We start from the raw sequence: 19,351 nt of genomic DNA, 5'->3' as shown, positions 1-19,351 counted from the left end.
TGCGGCGTGAGCCGATGGTTCGACGTCGAAGTCAATCAATCGAGCGCCGGGATCTGAAATATCCTAATGCACCGAAGCAAGCGTTAATTCGGTTGTCGGTGCGGAAGAAAATGGAAGGAAACTAAATCGCAGATCGTGAGGGAAAGTTTTCGGTGCGCAGGTGATGTTGGTTTTTCTTTGTGGCCAACGGCGCAGCGAACCTGCAATGGAAAAAAAAGACGAGGAAAGGTGGTGCAGGGGTTGACCGCGTAAACAATAGGAAGATCGGAAACCTGAATACCTATTGAGATGGGTGTTGAATAGAAATTGCCTTTCCGCGCACCGACATGAGATGGAAGTCGGTGTGGGTTGCCAGTTGGCGATGGCTGGCTTGAGGTTAGAAGCAAGAACAGCTTCGCGTCAAATCGCCAAATCGCCAGCTTTGGCGTGGTTGCGCTGAGCAGAGCAGGACTGCAGGTGCAGGCAAACGGAGCCCGGGCCAGCCTGATCCAGCAAGGCTGCCAAGAGATTTTGGGGGCGGCGGTAGCAGTGACTCAGCAGATAAGCTCGGGCCTGCGGGCCAATGAAGTCCCAGGGACCTCTTGCAGGGAAATGCAGCGGGATCGGCCGGCGCAAGTGGCAGACGATGCAGCCCCACTCACATCTGGCCCACCTCCACCATGACAAAAAGTCTTGCAACGGCCGATAGCCGGCAAGTGGGTTGACCTAGAATGGCGCAATCCGTCAGCGGTTCCAATGCCGTGGTGACTGATACTCCCTATGGCTGACCATGACTCTACGGATACAGCTAAAATAATATGTACTAATTAGTGACTAACTGGTTCCAGTTCACTTCTTAATACCGAGGATCTTGACAGTGCCCCTCTTCCGTCATCTTTCAATTCCTTCTTTTTCTCCCTTCCTCCCCTTTATAAACCATCTCCTATTTTTCCTTTCCAGTGTCCTGCACCATGACTGCGGATGCCGCGCACGACGGCCAACGGCCGGCCCCGTATGGTGAGTTACGATGCGTCGTTGTTCTGTTTGCTTCCGGCTTCCTCTTTTCTTCGTGTGCTATACGCTCCGTATCCTGCGTCATCCCTAGATCCTCAACCCAAGACAGAGACCCCCCTCATAATACAAAAGAAGAGTGGTGACTGAATACTTCCAAGAAAGAATCCGCTCGCAGCCCGAGAATCCGTTCGCGGAGCTCATCCCACACCAAGAGATCGCCGTGATCCCGTCCTTCACTCTCGAATCCGGCGTCACACTCACCCAAGTGCCCGTCGCCTACACCACCCGCGGCACCCTCTCCCCCGAAGGCGACAATGTCATGGTCATCTGCCACGCCCTCACCGGTAGCGCCGACGTCGGCGACTGGTGGGGGCCGCTGCTCGGCGGGCCCGGCCGGGCGTTCGACATCTCGCGCTTCTTCGTTGTGTGCATGAACAGCTTGGGCAGTCCGTATGGTACTGCGAGTCCGGTTACCGCCAAAGATGGGGTCCCGTCAAAGGATCGATATGGACCCGAGTTTCCGTTGACGACCATCCGGGATGATGTCAGGTGCGTGTGACTGCATCCCCACGAAACAAACAGTTTGCTCACGTCTTCGTCCAAAACAATAGACTCCACAAACTCCTCCTCGACGAACTCGGCGTAAAACAAGTAGCAGCGGTCATCGGCGGGTCGCTAGGCGGCATGTTCGTTCTAGAATGGGCCTACTTCGGTAAAGACTACGTCCGATGTATCGTACCCATCGCCACCTCCAGCCGGCACAGCGCCTGGGGCATCAGCTGGGGCGAAGCCCAACGGCAATCGATCTACGCCGACCCCAAGTACGAAGACGGCTACTACCCCTTCTCCGACCCGCCGGTGACCGGTCTCGGCGCAGCCCGGATGGCGGCGCTCCTGACCTACCGCAGCCGCAACTCCTTCGAAGCCCGCTTCGGCCGCAACATCCCCGACCCGTCTCGTCGACAGACCATCCGCGAGCAGCCGACTCCGTCGACGGCGTCCGAGGCACATTTCCACATTCATAACGACGGGCACAGGTGGAAGCGAAGCCCGTCGCGCAAGAACAGCGAAGGGGACCAGGTCCCGCAATACAAGAGCCCTGAAGACCAGGCCTCGGCCGACCCGCAGTTCCACGGGCCCAAGAACGGAGCTGCTTCTGCTGTTGCTGATGGTGGCAACAGTGGCAACAGTGGCAGCGACAAGAACGGCAGCAGCCTCGTAGGCGGTGAAGTGATCCCCGCCAACAACTCAACCTACTTCTCCGCGCAATCCTACCTGCGCTACCAAGGCGGCAAATTCGTCAAGCGCTTCGACAGCAACTGCTACATCGCCATGACGCGCAAGCTCGACACCCACGACGTGAGCCGAGGCCGCACCGACACCATCGCCGAGGCCCTGGCCCTGATCGAGCAGCCGACCCTGGTGCTGGGGATCGAGAGCGACGGGTTATTCACTTTTGCCGAGCAGGAGGAACTGGCGCAGCACATCCGCGGCGCCCGGCTTGAGAGGATTGATAGCCCTGAGGGCCATGATGCGTTTCTGCTGCAGTTTGAGCAGGTTAATCATTATATTCTGGATTTTTTGAGGGAGGTGCTCCCGGATATTATGAGCAAGGATACCGATGGGGCGGTGGTGGCCAGCTCGGTGGGTGAGCTGACTAAGAGCAGCACGTTTGGAGAGGCTGAGGTTGAGGATATCACGGCGTGGTAGCGAGCGGGCTTTGGTTCTAAGCTTGAGACTCAATCTATTTTGTCCTCATGCGGCCCGTGCTTGTGAGAAGCAGTGCCTATGCTTCGCAGGATATTGAGAGACAAAAAGTGCGTGAACCATATCAGGGGCAGGTGCATATGCTGCCCTCACCGCGCCAGCCGTTCCTCTTGCGTGATGAAGCAGCACGTTGGATGTGGCGGCGTGGGGGTTAACTGTAACCTTTATGCAGCCCACGGTATCTCATCGCAGCACCTCGGTCCAGGCTTGGGGCGTTAATTCGACGTTACGCTCGACACTCTCAGGGGAAACGGCGTTTCTCAGTCTGTTCAACTCAGACAGTATTTGGATACCTCGAAAAACGACGCTGGTTGATGAAAAATGGAAGGAAAACGGAATTATCTAACAGGCGCTTGTGGACCAAAAAATAGACTCTGCTTTAACCATTTGTTTCCGTTCCGTTACCGAGTAATGAATGACTCCGTCAAACTCCTTTGCAATAACCCGGTCGGCCTACTCTGGCTTTTGTCCGTAGACAACGTGTCTGTTTAATGTTAGTTTCGAGGGGCGCGGAAGAATAACGATCAAAACGAGACAGGAAAAAGGAGTCCAAAAAAAAAAGAACTCACAACTCAAACAAAGCATGCACCCCCGGATCCGCCAAATCCCTCTTGACCCTCTCCAACAAAACCCACACCTCCTCCTCCGTCCACCCCAACACCGCCGTATACAACCTCATCGACAGCCCCTCCAACCCATTCAGCACCTGCAACATATTCCACGCGCCCGCCTCCTTCAGCGTCCTATCGCGCGCCCACGTGCCGATGGGCATGCGATACCGGCGATGCGTGACATCCTTAAACCCGGCCGCCCGCGCCCAGCCTTCGAGTTTTGAGCCCGGGTTGGAGTCCCGCCCGAGAGAGTCGGCGGCGCCGGTGAGGGTTTCGATCCATTCGCGCAGGGCGTGGGTGGGGGTCAGGGAGCCGTCTTCGGAGTAGTAGGTTAGGTTGAAGTCTTGGAATTCGGCGTAGCCACCGGGGTTGAGGTTTCTTTGGGGGTGTTAGTTGCTGCAGTAGATGAGACAAGCATAGTAGGGACAGCACGCACTCAAGGATCTGGCCCATGAGCTTTGGCCAGTCGTAGATGGAGGCAGCCATGTACCGGCAGAAAATCCAGTCGAACTTGGCCGGGTACACCCACGGGTCTTCGACGTCGTCGACTTCGAAACGGACGTTGGGCGGGACAAACTCTGCTTGGGTGGCTGATAGGTCGTTGCCGATAATCTGAAGGGACGGCAAGGGTTAGAGACAACGAGACGCCTAGGGGAACAAAATAGACTAGGAGTGGCGTCGAACCTTGGCGTCGGGGAAATCATCGGCGATGGATACTGCCCCTGTTATGGTGTGTAAGTATGTATGTCCATCGTCCCAGGAGACCATGCTGTGGGGAGCAATGGCCACTTACAGATACCACTGCCTGTCCCGATGTCAAGGATTCGACGGGTCTTGTTCTTGTCGACAGGCGCCACATAGAGTCCGTGTATGAGTGTTGTCACGGCATTGTGCATGAGTTGCAGCCGGTACATTTCCAGCTCGTCGTTTGGCCGCGAGTATCCTGTCGGTTGGTCAGCCGTGGTCCCACCATGGGGGTCAACTCGAGGTTGAAAAGGAATAATAAAAATAGAGAATAAATAAAATAAAATAAAAACAAGCCTAAAGGTCTTGGGGATAGAAGGCAAAACATACTCCCTGCGCGATACGCATGATATCGCCGCCCGTGTTCAAACGGGTAATCGACCACACTCGACGCCAACGATGTCGCATAGCTACTTGCGTCTCCACTGCTAACGACGGCTTGTTAGTTTCCGACTTTGATATAAGAAATAACAATAATAATAAAATAATAGTTAAACTCCGTTTCCGACAGCAATCCGCCGCGGCACGTGGGTCCCCGCCTCGCAGGTAACCCAGTGGGAATCACAGTGAGAAAAAAAGGGAGAAACGGGGTCAAAGACACCACTCACCTTTCATCGTCGAGTTCGCTGGCCAGCTAAAACACGTGAATCGAGGGTTGGTTAGGATCCCCTGCTAGCGGAAGGAAGGGAAATAGGAAACTGGGGGAAATGTACTGCATGAAGTTCATCTTCATACAATACATAAAAAATGATAAAATAAATCATAACGGGGGACAATGGATGCATACATCTTCATCCACTTCAATCGTTTCCGTCTCGTGCTCGGTCCACCCTCTCTTGCTGGAGCTGTCAACAGGCGCTGCTGTCTCTAACCGCGATCCAGCCGCGGCCGAACCCGCGACAGCCGCCATCCCTCAGCGGAGTCAAGAATAAAATTAAAAAAGAATAAAAATAAAACAAAAAACCAGATAATAAATATCACATCAAAACTCTCATGCGTATTCTTCGAATTTCTGTCAGCCGCACCACTCTCGGTTGCAACAATTCCACATGGGCACTCGTGGGTAGTTAGGTGTGTAAGGAGTGGAAAGCATCAGCCGTTGAGAGAAAATGAGCGGGGGTCTTCCTCTCTCATATTTTTGGCTTGTGCTTCCCTGCCCTGCCCTGTGAACGTTTGCTCTTTTTTCGACCGAATCGTTTTTTGCTTGCCTGCCCGCCCGGGCACTGGGACCCCGAACCCTTTCTCCAACAAACCACAAACCCCCGGGCCGCAGCGAGGGTGAGTTGCCTTGCCTGCCCGCTGCCCGCTGTCCTTCCCCCCCACTCCCCGCTTCAACCCACCACGTTTAACACGTCAAAGAAACCCTGCAGCAAGGCAAGCAAGGCAAGCGGAGGTTACATCCCATCAAGTGGAAAACCAACACCGAAGCTCCACCCCTCCCTCCCTCTCTGTTTCCCTCTCTTCTCTCTCTCTTTTGCCTGCCCGAAAGACATTGTCCACCGAGCCGTAACTATCCCACCCGTCCGCCCGTCCGTCCGTTTGTGCGACCCTCTTTTAGGGTACTGTAGTTACCTACTGCATACCGCCCGGGGAACCACTCCCTCCACGTCCGAATGACACTCGATCACACACCCGGATGCCACGGCAGCCGGCTGGCCGGGCGACCGGGGGTGCAGAGTTTCGAGAAAAAGATATCCCGTTGTGGGCATAAATTCCCTAAATTCCCCGGGTGGCCGGCGGCAGCCCGGTTGTCGGTGTGGATTACACTCCACGAGGGACAAGACATTCACTAGCTACGCTACGGATACACACTAACGAGACTAACGAGAACCGGTTAAGACGGCCCGAGCCTGAGCCCGGCGACACGGCAGTGGGAACCCGAGCCGTGGGGATCTGGAAGGCAGGGATGGAGTTAGAAGCGGTGGAGGATTTCATTTCTAGATAGCGATAGTACACTCGATGGTGAGTATTTTCTGCATGGGAAAGGGTTGAGTTCCTGCTGCTGCTGACATGCTAGTTTGAGGAGGCCACCTTGTTTTCATGGTGGCCACAACCCCTGGTCAAAGGCCACGCTGAGGCCCTGAGGGTTGAACAAAAAAGGCGCTTGGCAAATGCAACAAGACGCAAAGAGCAAAAGGTCCCCGAGTCATTGTCCTCGAGGTTTTTCCACATCATGTCTTCTCGTGACCAACATTATCAGTAGCGCTGCGGGGAAACGAAAGAGTGTTTGAATACACTAAAATGTGTTGAGGAAATACAGGTATGTAATAAGTCAATATCAACGGCAGCTCCAACGCCTTACGCCCTGGGATCTCTGCCCTGCAACCCTGAGTCAAAGAAGAGAAAGAACTCCAAAACACAAGGGGGTTGGGGTGCTGTTCTCTTGGCACACCTCCAAATAACGTTAACTGCCTCTCCATGCATCCCTCTCAGCAACGAGCCAACGACTAATGATTAATCCCGATCCACAAACGGTGCAAACCCCCGGCCGGCATACCTCTCGGCATCCATCTCGACCTCCATCGGATTTTGTCCGCCATCCACTTCCTCGTCCATTGTTTGCTCGAGTCTCCGTTTCCCACCTCCTCCGCCCTGTGGCATCTGCTGCCACAGCTGTTGTTGTTGTGCTTGCTGTGCTTTCTGTGCTTGCTGTGCTTGCTGTCCTGGGTGCTGCCCATGTGTTTGCCCCTGTTGCTGGAGTAGACTCTGTTGTTGCCCTTGTTGCAATGTCGCTTGCTGAGCAACTACATCGCCCTTCGCCTGGAGGATATCCCCGTAGGCCTGCAGTTGAAACTTGAACTCGTCACCCAGCGCGACGCAGAACCGTTTCAGCTGCATGAACTGCACGGCCTGCACCGTGTCGAGCCCATACATGGTCATCAGATATGCCGCGACCACCGCTGCAGATCGATCGTTGCCCGTCTCGCACACCACCAGCACTCTACCTCGGCGGTGGCTTGCCGGCTCTGTCGTCCCATTTTGCTGCTGTTGTTGCTGCTGGTGTAGTTGCCGCGCCCGACTTACCGCCAACAAGTGCGCATTCACCTTCCCCGCAGCGACCGCAAACGCCGCGACCAGCTCCCTCCCATCAGCCACATCAATCCCGTCCACCGCAATCCCCAACCCTTCCACCGCCCGCGTCACACCCATCACTAACATGCCCCCATGCGCCGCAGCCGCAGCCGCCGCCGCAAACCGCGCATCACGCGCACACAACACCATCGTAATCCCCTCCCTAACCAAGAACTCCCGATCGCGCACCGCGCTAGAGGGGCCCAGGTACAGATAACTCAATACCGACTGGGCACGCCGGCGGCCCTCGTACACCCACTGGCTGGAGGTATCGCGCGCGGATTGTGGCGCACCGTCGTCGGTGATGGCGAGGACATCGGCGGGGGACAGGCCGGTGATGTGTGGCGCGAAAGGGGACGGGTGGATGGTCATGAGCGGCTCATCGCGGCCTCTGGAGCCGCTGTTGGATGGGTCGGCCTGGACGTCGGGGGTGAGTGGGCGGTTGGGAAGGTCGGTGGGCGGCGGGACGTGGATGTACGGTGGTGAGGGGGCGCGCGCGCTGTAGGGGCCCGTGGGGACGGCGGCGTGGTACGAGGGGTGGAGGTGGTTGCTGTCCATGGTGGGTTATGATGAGGTCGTGATTGTCAACCAGCGGCGGCGGCCCAGTTTTATGGGGCTTTAAGAAATGAGGCGTGTGATGTCGATGCGCGATGGACCTTTCTCACGAGGCGCGAGGGAACCCGCCGAGGTCGAGCACGGATAAATAGCCGCCTCGGATCGCCGTGGGTGTATGTAATAATACCAATTGTTTGTGGGCTGTTGGGTCTGTTAATCGCTTTTCTTTTTTTTTTTGGCCCCGGCCCACGACAGTTGGCTTGAGAGAACCCGCAAGGGCGTGTGGATTAAGTGAGTGACGGAATGTGTGATCACCTCGCACGGAAAAATAGGAGAGGCGATGCGCCAGGATATAGGGCCCAAGTACTCAATGAAAAATGAACAAGGGAACTCGAAATAAATTAAAAAGCACTCCTGGGCTTTCTTTGCTCTTTTTCTGTAGCTTTTGAAGACAATTGGAACAAAAATCTCGACTCAAAACGGAAATGATGAATGAGACGAGGTCGCGACTCCCCGAAGCGCGTTGTCTGCCTGGGGAAGGTGGGGCGCCACTTAAGCAATTCCCAATGCTTCTCAAACCTGACCCTAACCCTGATTTGAGCGTTGATGGTGATCAACCCCTCGAAGGAACAGAGAGCAAAGGACAACGGCAGGTTCTTTGTTTGCAACTGTTGAGTCCCTGCAAAGGGGATGGAGTGACATGGGTATTTCCCTTAGTGACGGTGTTCGTCAATATTATTAGCGTATCGCAAGCGCTAGCCTTACATATACATATACCTAACACACAACACAGCCAACGCCTCCCACACAACGAGCCACACAACACCGTCTTAAGGAGTCGCGGCGGCCCCAGACGTCTTCGGCGTGCTCTCCCTGCTCAACGGCGACGGCGATTCCGGCGTAACCGACCTCGACTCAACGCGCGGCCGGCCCTTGGCAGCTCCAACCCCAGCACCGACACCAGCCACAGCCAACTTCTTTCGTTTCTTATCCGAAGCGTCTGAGGACGTACTCGCCTTCCGCGAGACGCCGAAATGCTCCCCTGCTTCTAGCTTTGGCGTCGGCGGCCGCGACCCGTGCACGCTCGAGACGCTGCCCCTACGTGTACTCGCGCTGCCGCTCCGGGTCCGCCTGTGCTCGCTCACCACGGCCGCGTGACGCGGGTGATGCGCCTTCTCATTGTTTGCCGCTGCGTGTTTCTCCGTGACGGGTGCTGTGGTCCCCCTCCTCCTCCGCCCGGGCAGCCACCAGAACCAGCCGCGGTTCTGTCGGCCCACGCGCCGGTCATGTTCCTTAGTCCGGGCACGCAGCAGTCTGCGTCGTTCATTTTCCCTTTCCCAGTACTCGGCCCGGTATACCTCCCAGTTTTCCCTAAACGTCGGCGAAAAAGGCTTCGCCAGCAGCAGCAGCTTGACGTAATCCCCCCCAGGCGCTAGATCTTCCTCATGCCCACCTTTTTCCTCATCCCAATTCGTGACGTGCACCGTCGGGTGGGTATCCCGCGACAAGTTCATTTCGCGGTCGACCTCGCGCAGCACGCTCGGTTCAACCCATCGATAGGAGCTCCCGTTGTTGGAGAACAGTCCGTACGTGAGAAACCAGCCGGCGGTGCTAAGCGCCTCCTTCCACCACGGCCGTTTCATGACAACCAGCTTGCAGTTGAACCCGCGCAGGCCGCGGTTCGACACGGCAAACCAGCGGCGCGGCCAGCGCACGCCGCGCTCCCAGATGCCCGTGGCCCACACCAGCAGTGCCGTGATGACACCGCCTAGAAAACACATGTGCTCCGTGGTTTCCACAACCCAGTACACGCTCCCACCGATGCCGCGGCCGTCCTCGCGCGGGGCGAAGAAGAGGGCGTACCCGAAGAAGGCAGTCCATAGCGTGAGTAGAGACAGGAAGAAGGTGTGGTGGCGACGGCGGGCACGCAGCTCGAGGTACTGGGCGCGTAGCGAGGCTTCGAGGATGAGCAGGTTGAGGTAGATCATGGATGGGGAACTCGGGGTGTGCGAGAGCGGGTCGCCGGGTTTGCCTGGTGTTGGCGGTGAATCGGCCGAGGCGATCGGTGTGGTGCCGCCGGCGCCTTTGGCCGGGTCCTGGCCGGGGACGGACACCGGGGCGCCTTTGACGATGGAATCGAGGGGATCCGCCGCCATTGTGTTTGTATTCTGCTTCCTCGACTGGACAGCGAGGGGTTGAGGTGAGCGAGCCTCGGGATTCGAACAACGGCCCGGGCAGCTACCCGAAACGCCACAACCCCTTCCGGCCTGAGCCTTTGAAAGCTCTGCCCGACCTCCTCAACGTTTTCCAATATTCAATCGATCGAGTTGCGCCAGCGTCGTCGGGTTGTTCAAATTCGGTCGGCCGGGGGAACTGTACTGTATGTCCTGGGAAGCACAGCTTCGATTCTCTGCCGACCGCTGAGTGGACAGAGACCACAGCTGCGTCAGCTTTTCGCCGGGGTTAATCGCATGCAACGGAGGCAATTGCGCGGCGCTGTTCGGGATAGGTGCGGTCGGTGCAGTGCTGAGTTCTGGGCCCGGGATGCCGAGCTGCCGGGATACGTCGACTCGGATTTAGGTTATCGCCGCTGCTGGGTGTTCGACAGTTGAGTGGTTCCGGGCGGTTCGGTGGAGATGGGACGAGTTTTTGGCTTAAGGTTGCGGGCGAACAGGCCCCCTGATTTGTGCAAGTCCCTGCTGTGGAGAAGACCCCAACAAGACCCGAGCACAACGTCATCAGCACTTGCAGCCCCTGGGCCCTGGTCCACGCAGGCGCCCCCGGGAGCGGGCCACGGAGAGATGCAAAATCCGATGGGCCGTTTTAGAGATCTCGCCGAGCGCTGTCGGACAAATCCAACCAAACCAAATGCACCACGCCATTTTTCTGATAAGGGGCGCCGTCCCAACGCGCGCTCCTGTGGCTTCCTCTCTTTCAACATGCTCAAGACGACGACCTCGACGACATTCTTACTTCCCAAGCGACTGAAATTCGCCCCGCTCGGCCCCCCTGCGCACACAACGGCCTACTCGACAGACGCCGCGCCGTCCACATTCGCCCCGCAGCAAGACCCTCGCCAGCCAATTTTGCTTGTCTCGCACCAGGCCAAGATGTCACAACCGCAGTCGGACAACTCGTCCTCGCGCCAGCAACGCGTGACGGGGGCTTATTTTCCATTGGGCTATAAGGAGGCCGCGCAACAATGGGTAAGTCTGCCTTTGTTGAAGTTCCCGGTTCTACACCCGTGACACCTTGTTAACAACACATTCTACTCTCCAGTGGACCAGTGTATCTTCCCGCCAGGCCGAGCGAACCGTCCTCTCCTATGTCCCATTCCTCCGCGAAGCCACCGGCGAGACTGTCGCCTCGCAATTACAAGACCTCGCCAAGAGCGACCCCTTTGGCCAGCGGGTATGGCGCTCGTCCATGGTGGAACTCTCCGGGAAAAACCGCGCTCTGAACGAGCTATCGATCGAGCGTGTAGGCGAAACAGCCGACGACACTCTAGTAATGCTCCACGGCTACGGCGCTGGCCTGGGGTTCTTCTACAAGAACTTCGAGCCGCTTAGCCGCGCGCCAGGCTGGAAGTTATACGCCTTGGACATGTTGGGGATGGGCAACTCGGCGCGGCCGAACTTCAGGATCCACGCCAAGGAGCCCAAGGAGAAGATTGCTGAAGCCGAGAGCTGGTTCATCGATGCCCTGGAGGAGTGGCGCAAGGCCCGCCAGATCGAAAAATTCACGCTGCTCGGCCACTCCCTCGGCGGTTACTTGGCCGTATCCTACGCTCTCAAATACCCCGGGCGGCTCAACAAGCTGATCCTCGCCTCGCCCGTCGGTATCCCCGAAGACCCTTGGGCCGTGAACGCCGCCATGCCCGAGCCCGGAGAATCGACGCTAGCCAACGAATTTATCCAAGACCAAGAAAGCATCGTCGAAGGCGAGCCCGCGGGCAACACCGCGTTCACCCGCAAATCCACCACCACCAGCACCAACAGCAGCAGCAAAACCCCCGCCACGCCCCCAAGACGTCCCATCCCGGGCTGGCTCAGCTGGCTCTGGGACGCCAACGTCTCCCCCTTCAGCATCGTCCGCCTCGCCGGCCCGCTCGGCCCGCGCTTCGTCTCCGGCTGGACCTCCCGCCGCTTCAACCACCTGCCCCCCGACGAAAAAGAAGCCCTCCACACCTACTCCTACGCCCTCTTCCGCCAAAAGGGCAGCGGCGAGTACGTCCTTCCTTACCTCCTCGCTCCCGGCGCCTACGCCCGCAGCCCCGTGATCAACCGCATCCAAGACGTCGGCCGGCAGGTGGTGCGCCCAGCGACCGCCGACGGCGCGCCCGCCCAGCGGGAGACGGGTCTCCCCATCGTGTTTTTGTATGGCGAGAATGATTGGATGGATGTTGCGGGGGGGTATGCGGCTGAGGAAAAGATCAAGCAGCGTGTGGCGCAGGCGTTGAGGGAGGGGACGGCGGAGGAGAGGAAAAGGGAGAATGGGAGTGCCAAGGTGGTGGTGGTGCGGAATGCGGGGCATCATTTGTATTTGGACAATCCGGATGATTTTAATAAGGTTATTGTTAAGGAGATGGCGGAGACGAGGGAGCGGCGGTTGAAGGAGGGGCAATAGCCGACCCCCCTCCCCCCCCCCCCACCTCAGGGGTAACTATGGATGGACGGGAAGGGCGTTGCGTTGCGTTGATTAGAGCTGCAGAGGAGTTGCAGCGACGATGATATTTGGGATGCGTGGTGGGAAATGGACGCATGGCATGGTACGATATTTTATGGCCGGCGTTTCTTTGGGGACATGTCATTGAGCCAGTCCATTTGTTTAGACGGTGTGAGGGGCGTGAGGAGCGTGTATTGGAAAGCGAGAAGGTCGAATGGGATGAAAAGGGGCGGGTGTGGCTTTACAGGCGAAACGGGATGGACGGCATGCATAAGGAGAGAAGAAGGTGGGCGAGGGTGTTTTTAACATCTCATCGGGCATTATACCACATATATATATAGACCATGGCGAGAGAGAAGCTCGATGGTTGTAATTTTTCAACTCCTTAAAATCACAAAGGTGTAATGCACTTCCCTCTGTTCTGATCTTGCTAAATGGTTTCTCGAGTGTGGATTCTAGACTACCCGGCTACCTTAACAGACCCAACAAGATAGTTACTACTTGATGATATTTATTTCTTCAAACTTTCCTCCATGAACGCCTAACCTCAATAGCTACTCGTTCTTAACCGTCCCTTGGTTACAACAGCGTTTAGACAACCGGTCATTTTTGGCATGTTTGGCTTTCTCAAACGAGACGCAGCATACACCCTCAAAGCAGAGTCCATAAAAAAGTTTTTATTTTCCGAAAATAATTTCCGAAGGTGACCTACAATGGTGAGAAAACATAAAAACAAAAACACAAGACTAACTAGAAAATAAAGGGTATCACAACAACCTGTTACCCTGACAGACCAGTAAAAATAAAAATAAAACCCCACAACCCAGAATAAACACAAAACCAGCAGAGAAAGAAGAAAACCAACAACCGGAAACTAAAAACTGTACATAACGTACATAAACCTTAACTGCAACCATTACAAGGATGTGTAATTATTGGGTACGCCCCCGAGGGAAGAAGAGAAGGAAGCACAGAATCTCCCTCCCTCTATCAACAAACAAGTCGTTCTCCTTATCCTTATCCCATTATCCATAGTCACTTCTCACCAACCAAAGATCCTCCGGTCTTTCATGTTATGACATGACATGACAGTCCTTGGTCGACTTCCCACCCCTTATCTTCACTTCACTGCTTTCCGTCAAAAACAACGCTGACAATAACACCTCACATACCCTGACAACCTCTTCCTCCGCCCAAGCTCAAAAAAAAAAAAACTCCAGACCCAGCGCTGTATCTTCGCATCTAATGCTCATTCTTCTCCTGCCCCTGTTCTAGTCCATGAGTCTGTTGTCCCTGTCCCGGTCCACGAACTTGCTGCCACTGCCCATTCGTCTGCTGCCACTGCCCAGGAGTCTGTTGTCCTTGTCCCTGTACCTGCACCTGCCCCCCCGCCAGTCGCGGCGCAAACGGAATCACGCCAGTGCTACTAAACACAGGCAGATCACCCTTACTCCTGGCTGGTGACGGGACTGGTGTGGTAAATGAGTTGGGGGGTAACCACTGGAACTGTTTGGGTTGCGGCGGCTGGCCAGCGTGGTTTTGATATTGCTGTTGCTGATGCTGATGTTGCTGCTGCCGGGCGTTTGTGGCGTTGGAAAGGGGAGGGGGACCCTCGGGTTGGTAAGGGATGAAGTTATCCCCGGATACGTCGCTTTGTGGTATTTGGGATGATGGTGTCTCGGAGACGGGGCTGCTCATGTCCGTGATGTTAGGTCCTAATGTGGAGGAGGGGGGCGGTTGATGAGGTAGCGGGGGCGAGCTTGTTGGAAGAGTGGTTTGACGAGGGTCGGTATGTGGTGGCGAGATGAAAGACGGCGCCTCTTCGACCACGGGCGTAGAGGGGTTGATGGGAGCGTGGACTTGGGTTGCTGGAGGTTGTGGTGTGGGAGACAGGCTGGGAGTGGGGAGGTGCTGGGCATCTTCGGCAGGTGGATTAGAAGCCGTTGTCGTGTCCAGCGACAGAGTGGCCTCGGTATGAGACGCCCCCTCTCCCTGCGGCGTGGGAACTGAGATCGTGTCCGCCTGGCCAAGTTGCTCTCGTAAGTGCCGTTCCCTTTCGCGTGCTTCCCTTTGCGCCTTCGTGACGAGTGTAATTTTGATCTTCTTCATCCCACCAGTTAGTTCGTCGACCCCGTCCCCAGTCTTCTCCACTGGCTGGGGACTTGTAACGGCCGAGGAACTGGGTGGCACCGCGGTCTTGGCTGTCCCAGCAGTCTTCTTCGCCCTGGGCGCGCGAGGAACTGGCTCTTTTCTCGCTGGAGCCCGTGTCTTCTTCACATTGAGAGTCCCGCCGTCGGATCCAGCCACGTCAGAATCAGGCTTCGAACCGGGGCGAGTGGGAATACCCTGAGGAAGTGGTGGCACGGCCTCTGACCCTTCCGAGGACACAACCGTCGACGCCGCGCTAAGGCGTCTTGAAGCTCGCGATTGTTTCCCCGAAATGGGAGTAGTCCCGCGCGAACCAGCTTCCAGGGCAAGATCAGTCGGGTTTGCCACGGTTTTCCGTCTGTTCTTCCGCTCCAGGTCATCTTCCACGGGAGCCGGTTTCGGCTTGCGCTCTCTCAGGCCCTTCCTTGTCGGCGGCCGGTCCTCTGCAGGTGGGGCAATAGCAGGAGGCATCATGGAACCTGCGAGGATGGCCCGCTCACGCCTCATCCGGGTAGCTTCAGCATTGAGCTCTTCCGCTGTGCAACTGTTTGTCTGTCGGGTGCTTGGGATGAGAATCTTGCTTAATTCGGTTGTTGCGATGGTCCACGGTACGTCGGGAGGCGGCGGGGGCTGGAATGAGATTCTAGGCACTCCGTTACCCGCGGCCTGCGACAGTCCGGACAAACTCCGCTTCGGGTTGATGGACCTCGCCTGCGAGGCCTGCGTCGGAGAGGAGTAGGTGGGAGGGGGGGAAGTCCGAACGGGTTTCGGGATCGGCACGGGCGCAGTTAGAGTGGCCTCGAGCTCATCCAGCTCCGCAGCAGACCACCATGACGATTCATACCGTCGAGCACCACGTTCGCTTGCAGACGAGTCCTTCCGGGCACGTTGCTGGATACCCTCCGACGCGGGGCCGTTGAACTCTTGATCCTTGTTGCTCGGCCCATCCCCAGCGAGACCGCAGAGATGGCTAAACACACCGGAACATAGCGCCCGGTCGCTGTAGCCTCCCTCGAGAACACTGATAATGCGACCTTCCACGCTGGTTCCTTCTTCTGCGGCAATGCGGACCACATCGCGGGTAAAGCGGGCATAGAATTCGGTGGGCACGTTGACGCTGTGGCGCTGCATGCCCTGGCTCTCATACTCGCTTGCATCAAAGCCGGCCGACAAGAAAATGGCGGCCTTCGAGTTCAGACCGGACGCCCTCAGACGCTCCGTGTGACTCCTCAGGTAAGCGCGCGTTTTCTCGAGCAGGACACCGTACTTGGACTCATACAGAGCCCAGAAGTCGGCCTCTGTTTTCCAGGAATCCAGGTGGACGTTCCAGATGCTCTGACCATGCGCGTTGTCGATGCAAATACTCGCGTTCCTAACCTTGTCTGCATCGCCCATCTCGCATGGGTAAGAGTTGATATCGTGCAGGCTAAAGTAGCCGATCGACGTCTTCTTCCACCAAGCTGCGTTCTTAGCCAGGCCGACCCCTCGCGCGTTGTGCTCCCAGGTGATGGCCTGCGAGCCGTCGCCGTGGTGGAGGTCAAAATCGATGATCGCGGCGTGCGTTAAGCCGTGGCTGAGCACGCCGTGCATGATACCCACATGGACATTGTTGATCCAGCAGAACCCAGAAGGGTGCGAAGCAGAACAGTGGTGTCCCGGTGGGCGAATCGCCACAAACGCCCTCTGGGGGCCTTGGGGCGTGAAAACGGCATCAACCGCATCGCAAACACCACCAAGCGCCCCCTCCATTGCTGCCAATGACTCGTCACAGAGGTATAGGTCGCCCTCGTGGAACTTCTGCGGGGCTCCTGTATTCGGCCCTCGGTCCATATCCGGTCGCTGAAGCTCTTTCCCGCCCGCGGCCAACTTCCCCTCGGCCGTGTTGCACATGATCTTGAGCTCCTCCATCCACTTGGTCCCGTGCACGTTGGTAACCGCAGGTGAACTCAGGGACAGGCGCCGGTTCGATCTCTGAATACGAAAGGGAATCGAAGGCAGCGATGCAGCATCTGATTCTGGCAGAAGGGGGAATGCGCCGTCCTCATGTCGTTCGCCCAGTCTCACGTACGCCGCCGACACACCCAAGACGCAAGCCTTGATTCGCTCGGGGCGCTCAACGATGGTGCTGAGGTGGTTGCGCGACGAGCGAGGGCGCGAGAACCGGTGCCCGTAACAGGCATCTTGAAGAACGACGACGGTCTCGGCGCGGCGGGTAGGCTCGGGGCCATGGTGGATGTTGAGCTCAGCCTTGAAATGGTCGCTGGCGACGGAATGGGGCGTCGGGATGGGCTTCTCTGGGATCTCGGGGGACAAGCTTCGGAGAGGCGATCGGCCGGATCTTGCCCTGTTGGCGCTGCTGGAGGAGAGAATATTGGCCGTGCTGCTTCGTCGGGATGGTGTAACCCCGTTGCCGGAATGTAGCGAGTTCATAGACGCCTTGCGCAGTAGAGTCGGGGTGTTGGAACGAGACGAAGACGAAATGACCGAAGCGGAAGTGCTCCGGAGCGGACTGCGCATCGCACTCTCGGGTCGTCTAGCAGTGGGCGACTGGTCGGCGACTTGTCTGAGGGGGGCCGATCCGGTGGGACGTGCAGAGCGGGGTGTTCTGGTGGGCGAGGAGGTTGCGATAGACAGGCGCTGGAGGGACTGGGCCAAGTTCCCATCGCCTTGGCCCTCGTTCTGTCGTCTGAACTCGTCGTCCATTGGGGTCGACATATTTCGTATTTGTGCGGTAGTGGAAGGGGGGAAAGGGACCTGGAGTTGCAAAAGGTCCCTCCCTAATCGCAGGCAGCTGCGACGCTAAAATTGTTAGTTAAAGGGGTTCCTACATCATCAATGGCCAACAAAGGGTGTTCCTGTGCTTTCCCGCCACTAAAACAACATGAAACGGGCAGCGGAAGGCCAAAAAATCGCAGGGAAACAGGTATTGATCTTACGGGCCAAGTATCGTTGTTGTTGATGAAAATCGGACGCTGGTTGGTGCAAGACGATCCAAGATGCATCGGCAATTGAATGCAAGGCCTCTGACATTTGAAAGCTTGAGATGAGTGCATGCGCCCGCAGCTGCAGGTGGCTGCTGTGGGCAACTGGCAAATTCAAACAAACACGCGCACAGACGCGTCTGTGGGGACGTCATCAGGAATGAGTGGCCAACTCACGTGACTCACATCGATGTACTTCAGAAAGCACCAGACATTCCATCGGCTGGCCCAGCTAAAACCGCTGCCTGATTGCACTCTTCTTCGTTTGGTTTTTGTTATAAGAACATATTTAGTATATTAGCTTGTCATCACTGACGCCGATAAACGGTATGCTCCATCAAAATCAAAGCATCATACGGCCTGTTTCAAGCATTCATGATTTCTGTCCGCCGTTACAACGAATGAAGACCCTTCTGTAATAACTACTCTGCACTTAGAAGCTGGGGCCTGATGGAGGGATTTGGTATAACGTGCCTGTTCTTTTCTTCCTTTCCTTTCCTTTTCTTTTGTTTTCTTCTTGTTCTTTTTCCCTTCCTTTTTTCCATTTTTTCTTTCCCGCTCTGTTTTTTGTTTTTGTTTTTCTTCTTTTCCTCCCGTTTTCTCTTTCTTTGTTTTCTTTCCTTTCCCTTTTTTGAGGAAAGAAACTCGGGCTAATCAGGAATAGGAATCGGAGGTCAAACAGAAACACTTCGTCATGGCTACACCATGGGTGCCTACGGCGGTGTTTCCATCAATGTTTACTACACCTCCTGTGATCGAATCAATGCAAGTTAACGATGCCCCGGTCGTACGATTTACGAATGTGGAAGAGCTCTTCGACGACATTAATGCCACTGACCAAGATCTCCTGATTGTTATAAGTATGGTATTCTCCTCTTATTCCTGCCTGGGTGTGTATTATATTAATTATTCAGACATCTCTCTAAAAGATTTTACCAAAATTCAGCGTGAGCGAGAGAAGCGACGCCGCAAGTTCCGTGTTCGCCGCTACAATGTTGATGCCCAGGTCTTATTCATTACGGTTACAACCGGGCTCCACGAGACCCTTCATGCGGAGCTTTATCAGCTATTTCGTAAGCCTATCGTCCTGAATGATTGGTGTAAAAGTTGGGTGTCATTAGGTGCCACGACGTTTCATTATCAAGGCTCTCCCAGAGCACCCATCGGGGAAGGCGATTCTACCGGCGGTCCATCTCCAGAACGTCGAGGAAGAGGCGAGTGGCCGAACTGGTCATCTTGTCTGGAGTCACCGCAACAATAGACCAGCTTCGTAAAGACATGCAGTGGTGGTTTCCGGCATCAAACCACGACGTCAAAATCGTCCTCTTAGCGAAATTTGACCACCGGCAAAGTTGTGCTTTGATAGAGCGATGGGAAGAGCAGATTCCGCACCTACAAGGACCGATCACACGGAGACGCCATGCTGCTATCTTACAGCAGAATGACGTTCTCGAGCCGGTGAAACGGCAAACCATCACCATCACCCGCGATGAGACGACGGATCCAGTGTCCTATGATGTTGCTGGGGGGCCATTGGTACTAGAATTTCGGCTTCTTTTTCTTCGCGATCCAAGCCTAGAGGATAGGGATGTTGTAATTAACATTGAGGACCTGCAAGATTTTGGAATGTGGGCCTGGGAGATGGCAAGTTAGCCACTTCGAAGTCGAGCCCGCCGTTTGGGTTTGTTTTGTCGGTAAGGGGGCAGTTGTAGGGGGCCCAAAATACCAGCAAAACACATGAAGTTTGGTGGAATAGCGAGAAAATCAGTCGCTTATCAGTCCTTATTACTATTGCTATGTATGGTTCTACACATG

The 19,351-nt window shown here is 56.1% G+C and overlaps 7 protein-coding genes across 7 annotated transcripts; 3 read left to right on the top strand and 4 right to left on the bottom strand.

Moving 5' to 3' along the window:
• Positions 1-950: 950 nt before the first annotated feature.
• Positions 951-2,703, top strand: C8A04DRAFT_28966 (Alpha/Beta hydrolase protein; the record flags this gene model as incomplete). Its single annotated transcript, XM_062780843.1, has 3 exons — positions 951-996; positions 1,152-1,542; positions 1,605-2,703. The coding sequence occupies 3 exons, from the start codon at positions 951-953 to the stop codon at positions 2,701-2,703; spliced, it is 1,536 nt and encodes a 511-aa protein (XP_062636701.1).
• A 510-nt stretch (positions 2,704-3,213) lies between these two features.
• C8A04DRAFT_12449 (S-adenosyl-L-methionine-dependent methyltransferase) lies at positions 3,214-5,025 on the bottom strand (the record flags this gene model as incomplete). The annotated part of the gene is made up of 8 exons (XM_062777346.1): positions 3,214-3,244; positions 3,330-3,749; positions 3,808-3,983; positions 4,056-4,093; positions 4,165-4,314; positions 4,446-4,540; positions 4,724-4,749; positions 4,903-5,025. 8 exons carry the CDS (start codon positions 5,023-5,025, stop codon positions 3,214-3,216), a joined length of 1,059 nt encoding a protein of 352 aa, XP_062636700.1.
• Positions 5,026-6,569: 1,544 nt separating this feature from the next.
• On the bottom strand, positions 6,570-7,745 carry C8A04DRAFT_12436 (protein-tyrosine phosphatase-like protein; the record flags this gene model as incomplete). Its single annotated transcript, XM_062777341.1, has 2 exons — positions 6,570-6,803; positions 6,861-7,745. 2 exons carry the CDS (start codon positions 7,743-7,745, stop codon positions 6,570-6,572), a joined length of 1,119 nt encoding a protein of 372 aa, XP_062636699.1.
• Positions 7,746-8,572: 827 nt separating this feature from the next.
• Positions 8,573-9,898, bottom strand: C8A04DRAFT_37522 (Spo7-like protein-domain-containing protein; the record flags this gene model as incomplete). Its single annotated transcript, XM_062783904.1, has 1 exon — positions 8,573-9,898. One exon carries the CDS (start codon positions 9,896-9,898, stop codon positions 8,573-8,575), a length of 1,326 nt encoding a protein of 441 aa, XP_062636698.1.
• Positions 9,899-10,681: 783 nt separating this feature from the next.
• C8A04DRAFT_28962 (Alpha/Beta hydrolase protein) lies at positions 10,682-12,368 on the top strand (the record flags this gene model as incomplete). Its single annotated transcript, XM_062780842.1, has 2 exons — positions 10,682-10,948; positions 11,022-12,368. The coding sequence occupies 2 exons, from the start codon at positions 10,682-10,684 to the stop codon at positions 12,366-12,368; spliced, it is 1,614 nt and encodes a 537-aa protein (XP_062636697.1).
• Positions 12,369-13,649: 1,281 nt separating this feature from the next.
• On the bottom strand, positions 13,650-17,258 carry C8A04DRAFT_12431 (uncharacterized protein; the record flags this gene model as incomplete). Its single annotated transcript, XM_062777338.1, has 1 exon — positions 13,650-17,258. The coding sequence occupies one exon, from the start codon at positions 17,256-17,258 to the stop codon at positions 13,650-13,652; it is 3,609 nt and encodes a 1,202-aa protein (XP_062636696.1).
• A 1,041-nt stretch (positions 17,259-18,299) lies between these two features.
• C8A04DRAFT_37519 (uncharacterized protein) lies at positions 18,300-19,189 on the top strand (the record flags this gene model as incomplete). The annotated part of the gene is made up of 3 exons (XM_062783903.1): positions 18,300-18,396; positions 18,451-18,766; positions 18,889-19,189. 3 exons carry the CDS (start codon positions 18,300-18,302, stop codon positions 19,187-19,189), a joined length of 714 nt encoding a protein of 237 aa, XP_062636695.1.
• Positions 19,190-19,351: the final 162 nt, after the last annotated feature.

Source organism: Dichotomopilus funicola (genome assembly GCF_033296635.1).
Source record: "Dichotomopilus funicola strain CBS 141.50 unplaced genomic scaffold C8A04scaffold_34, whole genome shotgun sequence".
Lineage (NCBI taxonomy): Eukaryota > Fungi > Ascomycota > Sordariomycetes > Sordariales > Chaetomiaceae > Dichotomopilus > Dichotomopilus funicola.
Note: the sequence above shows the minus strand (reverse complement) of the source record. Positions and strands in the feature narration are given on the sequence as shown.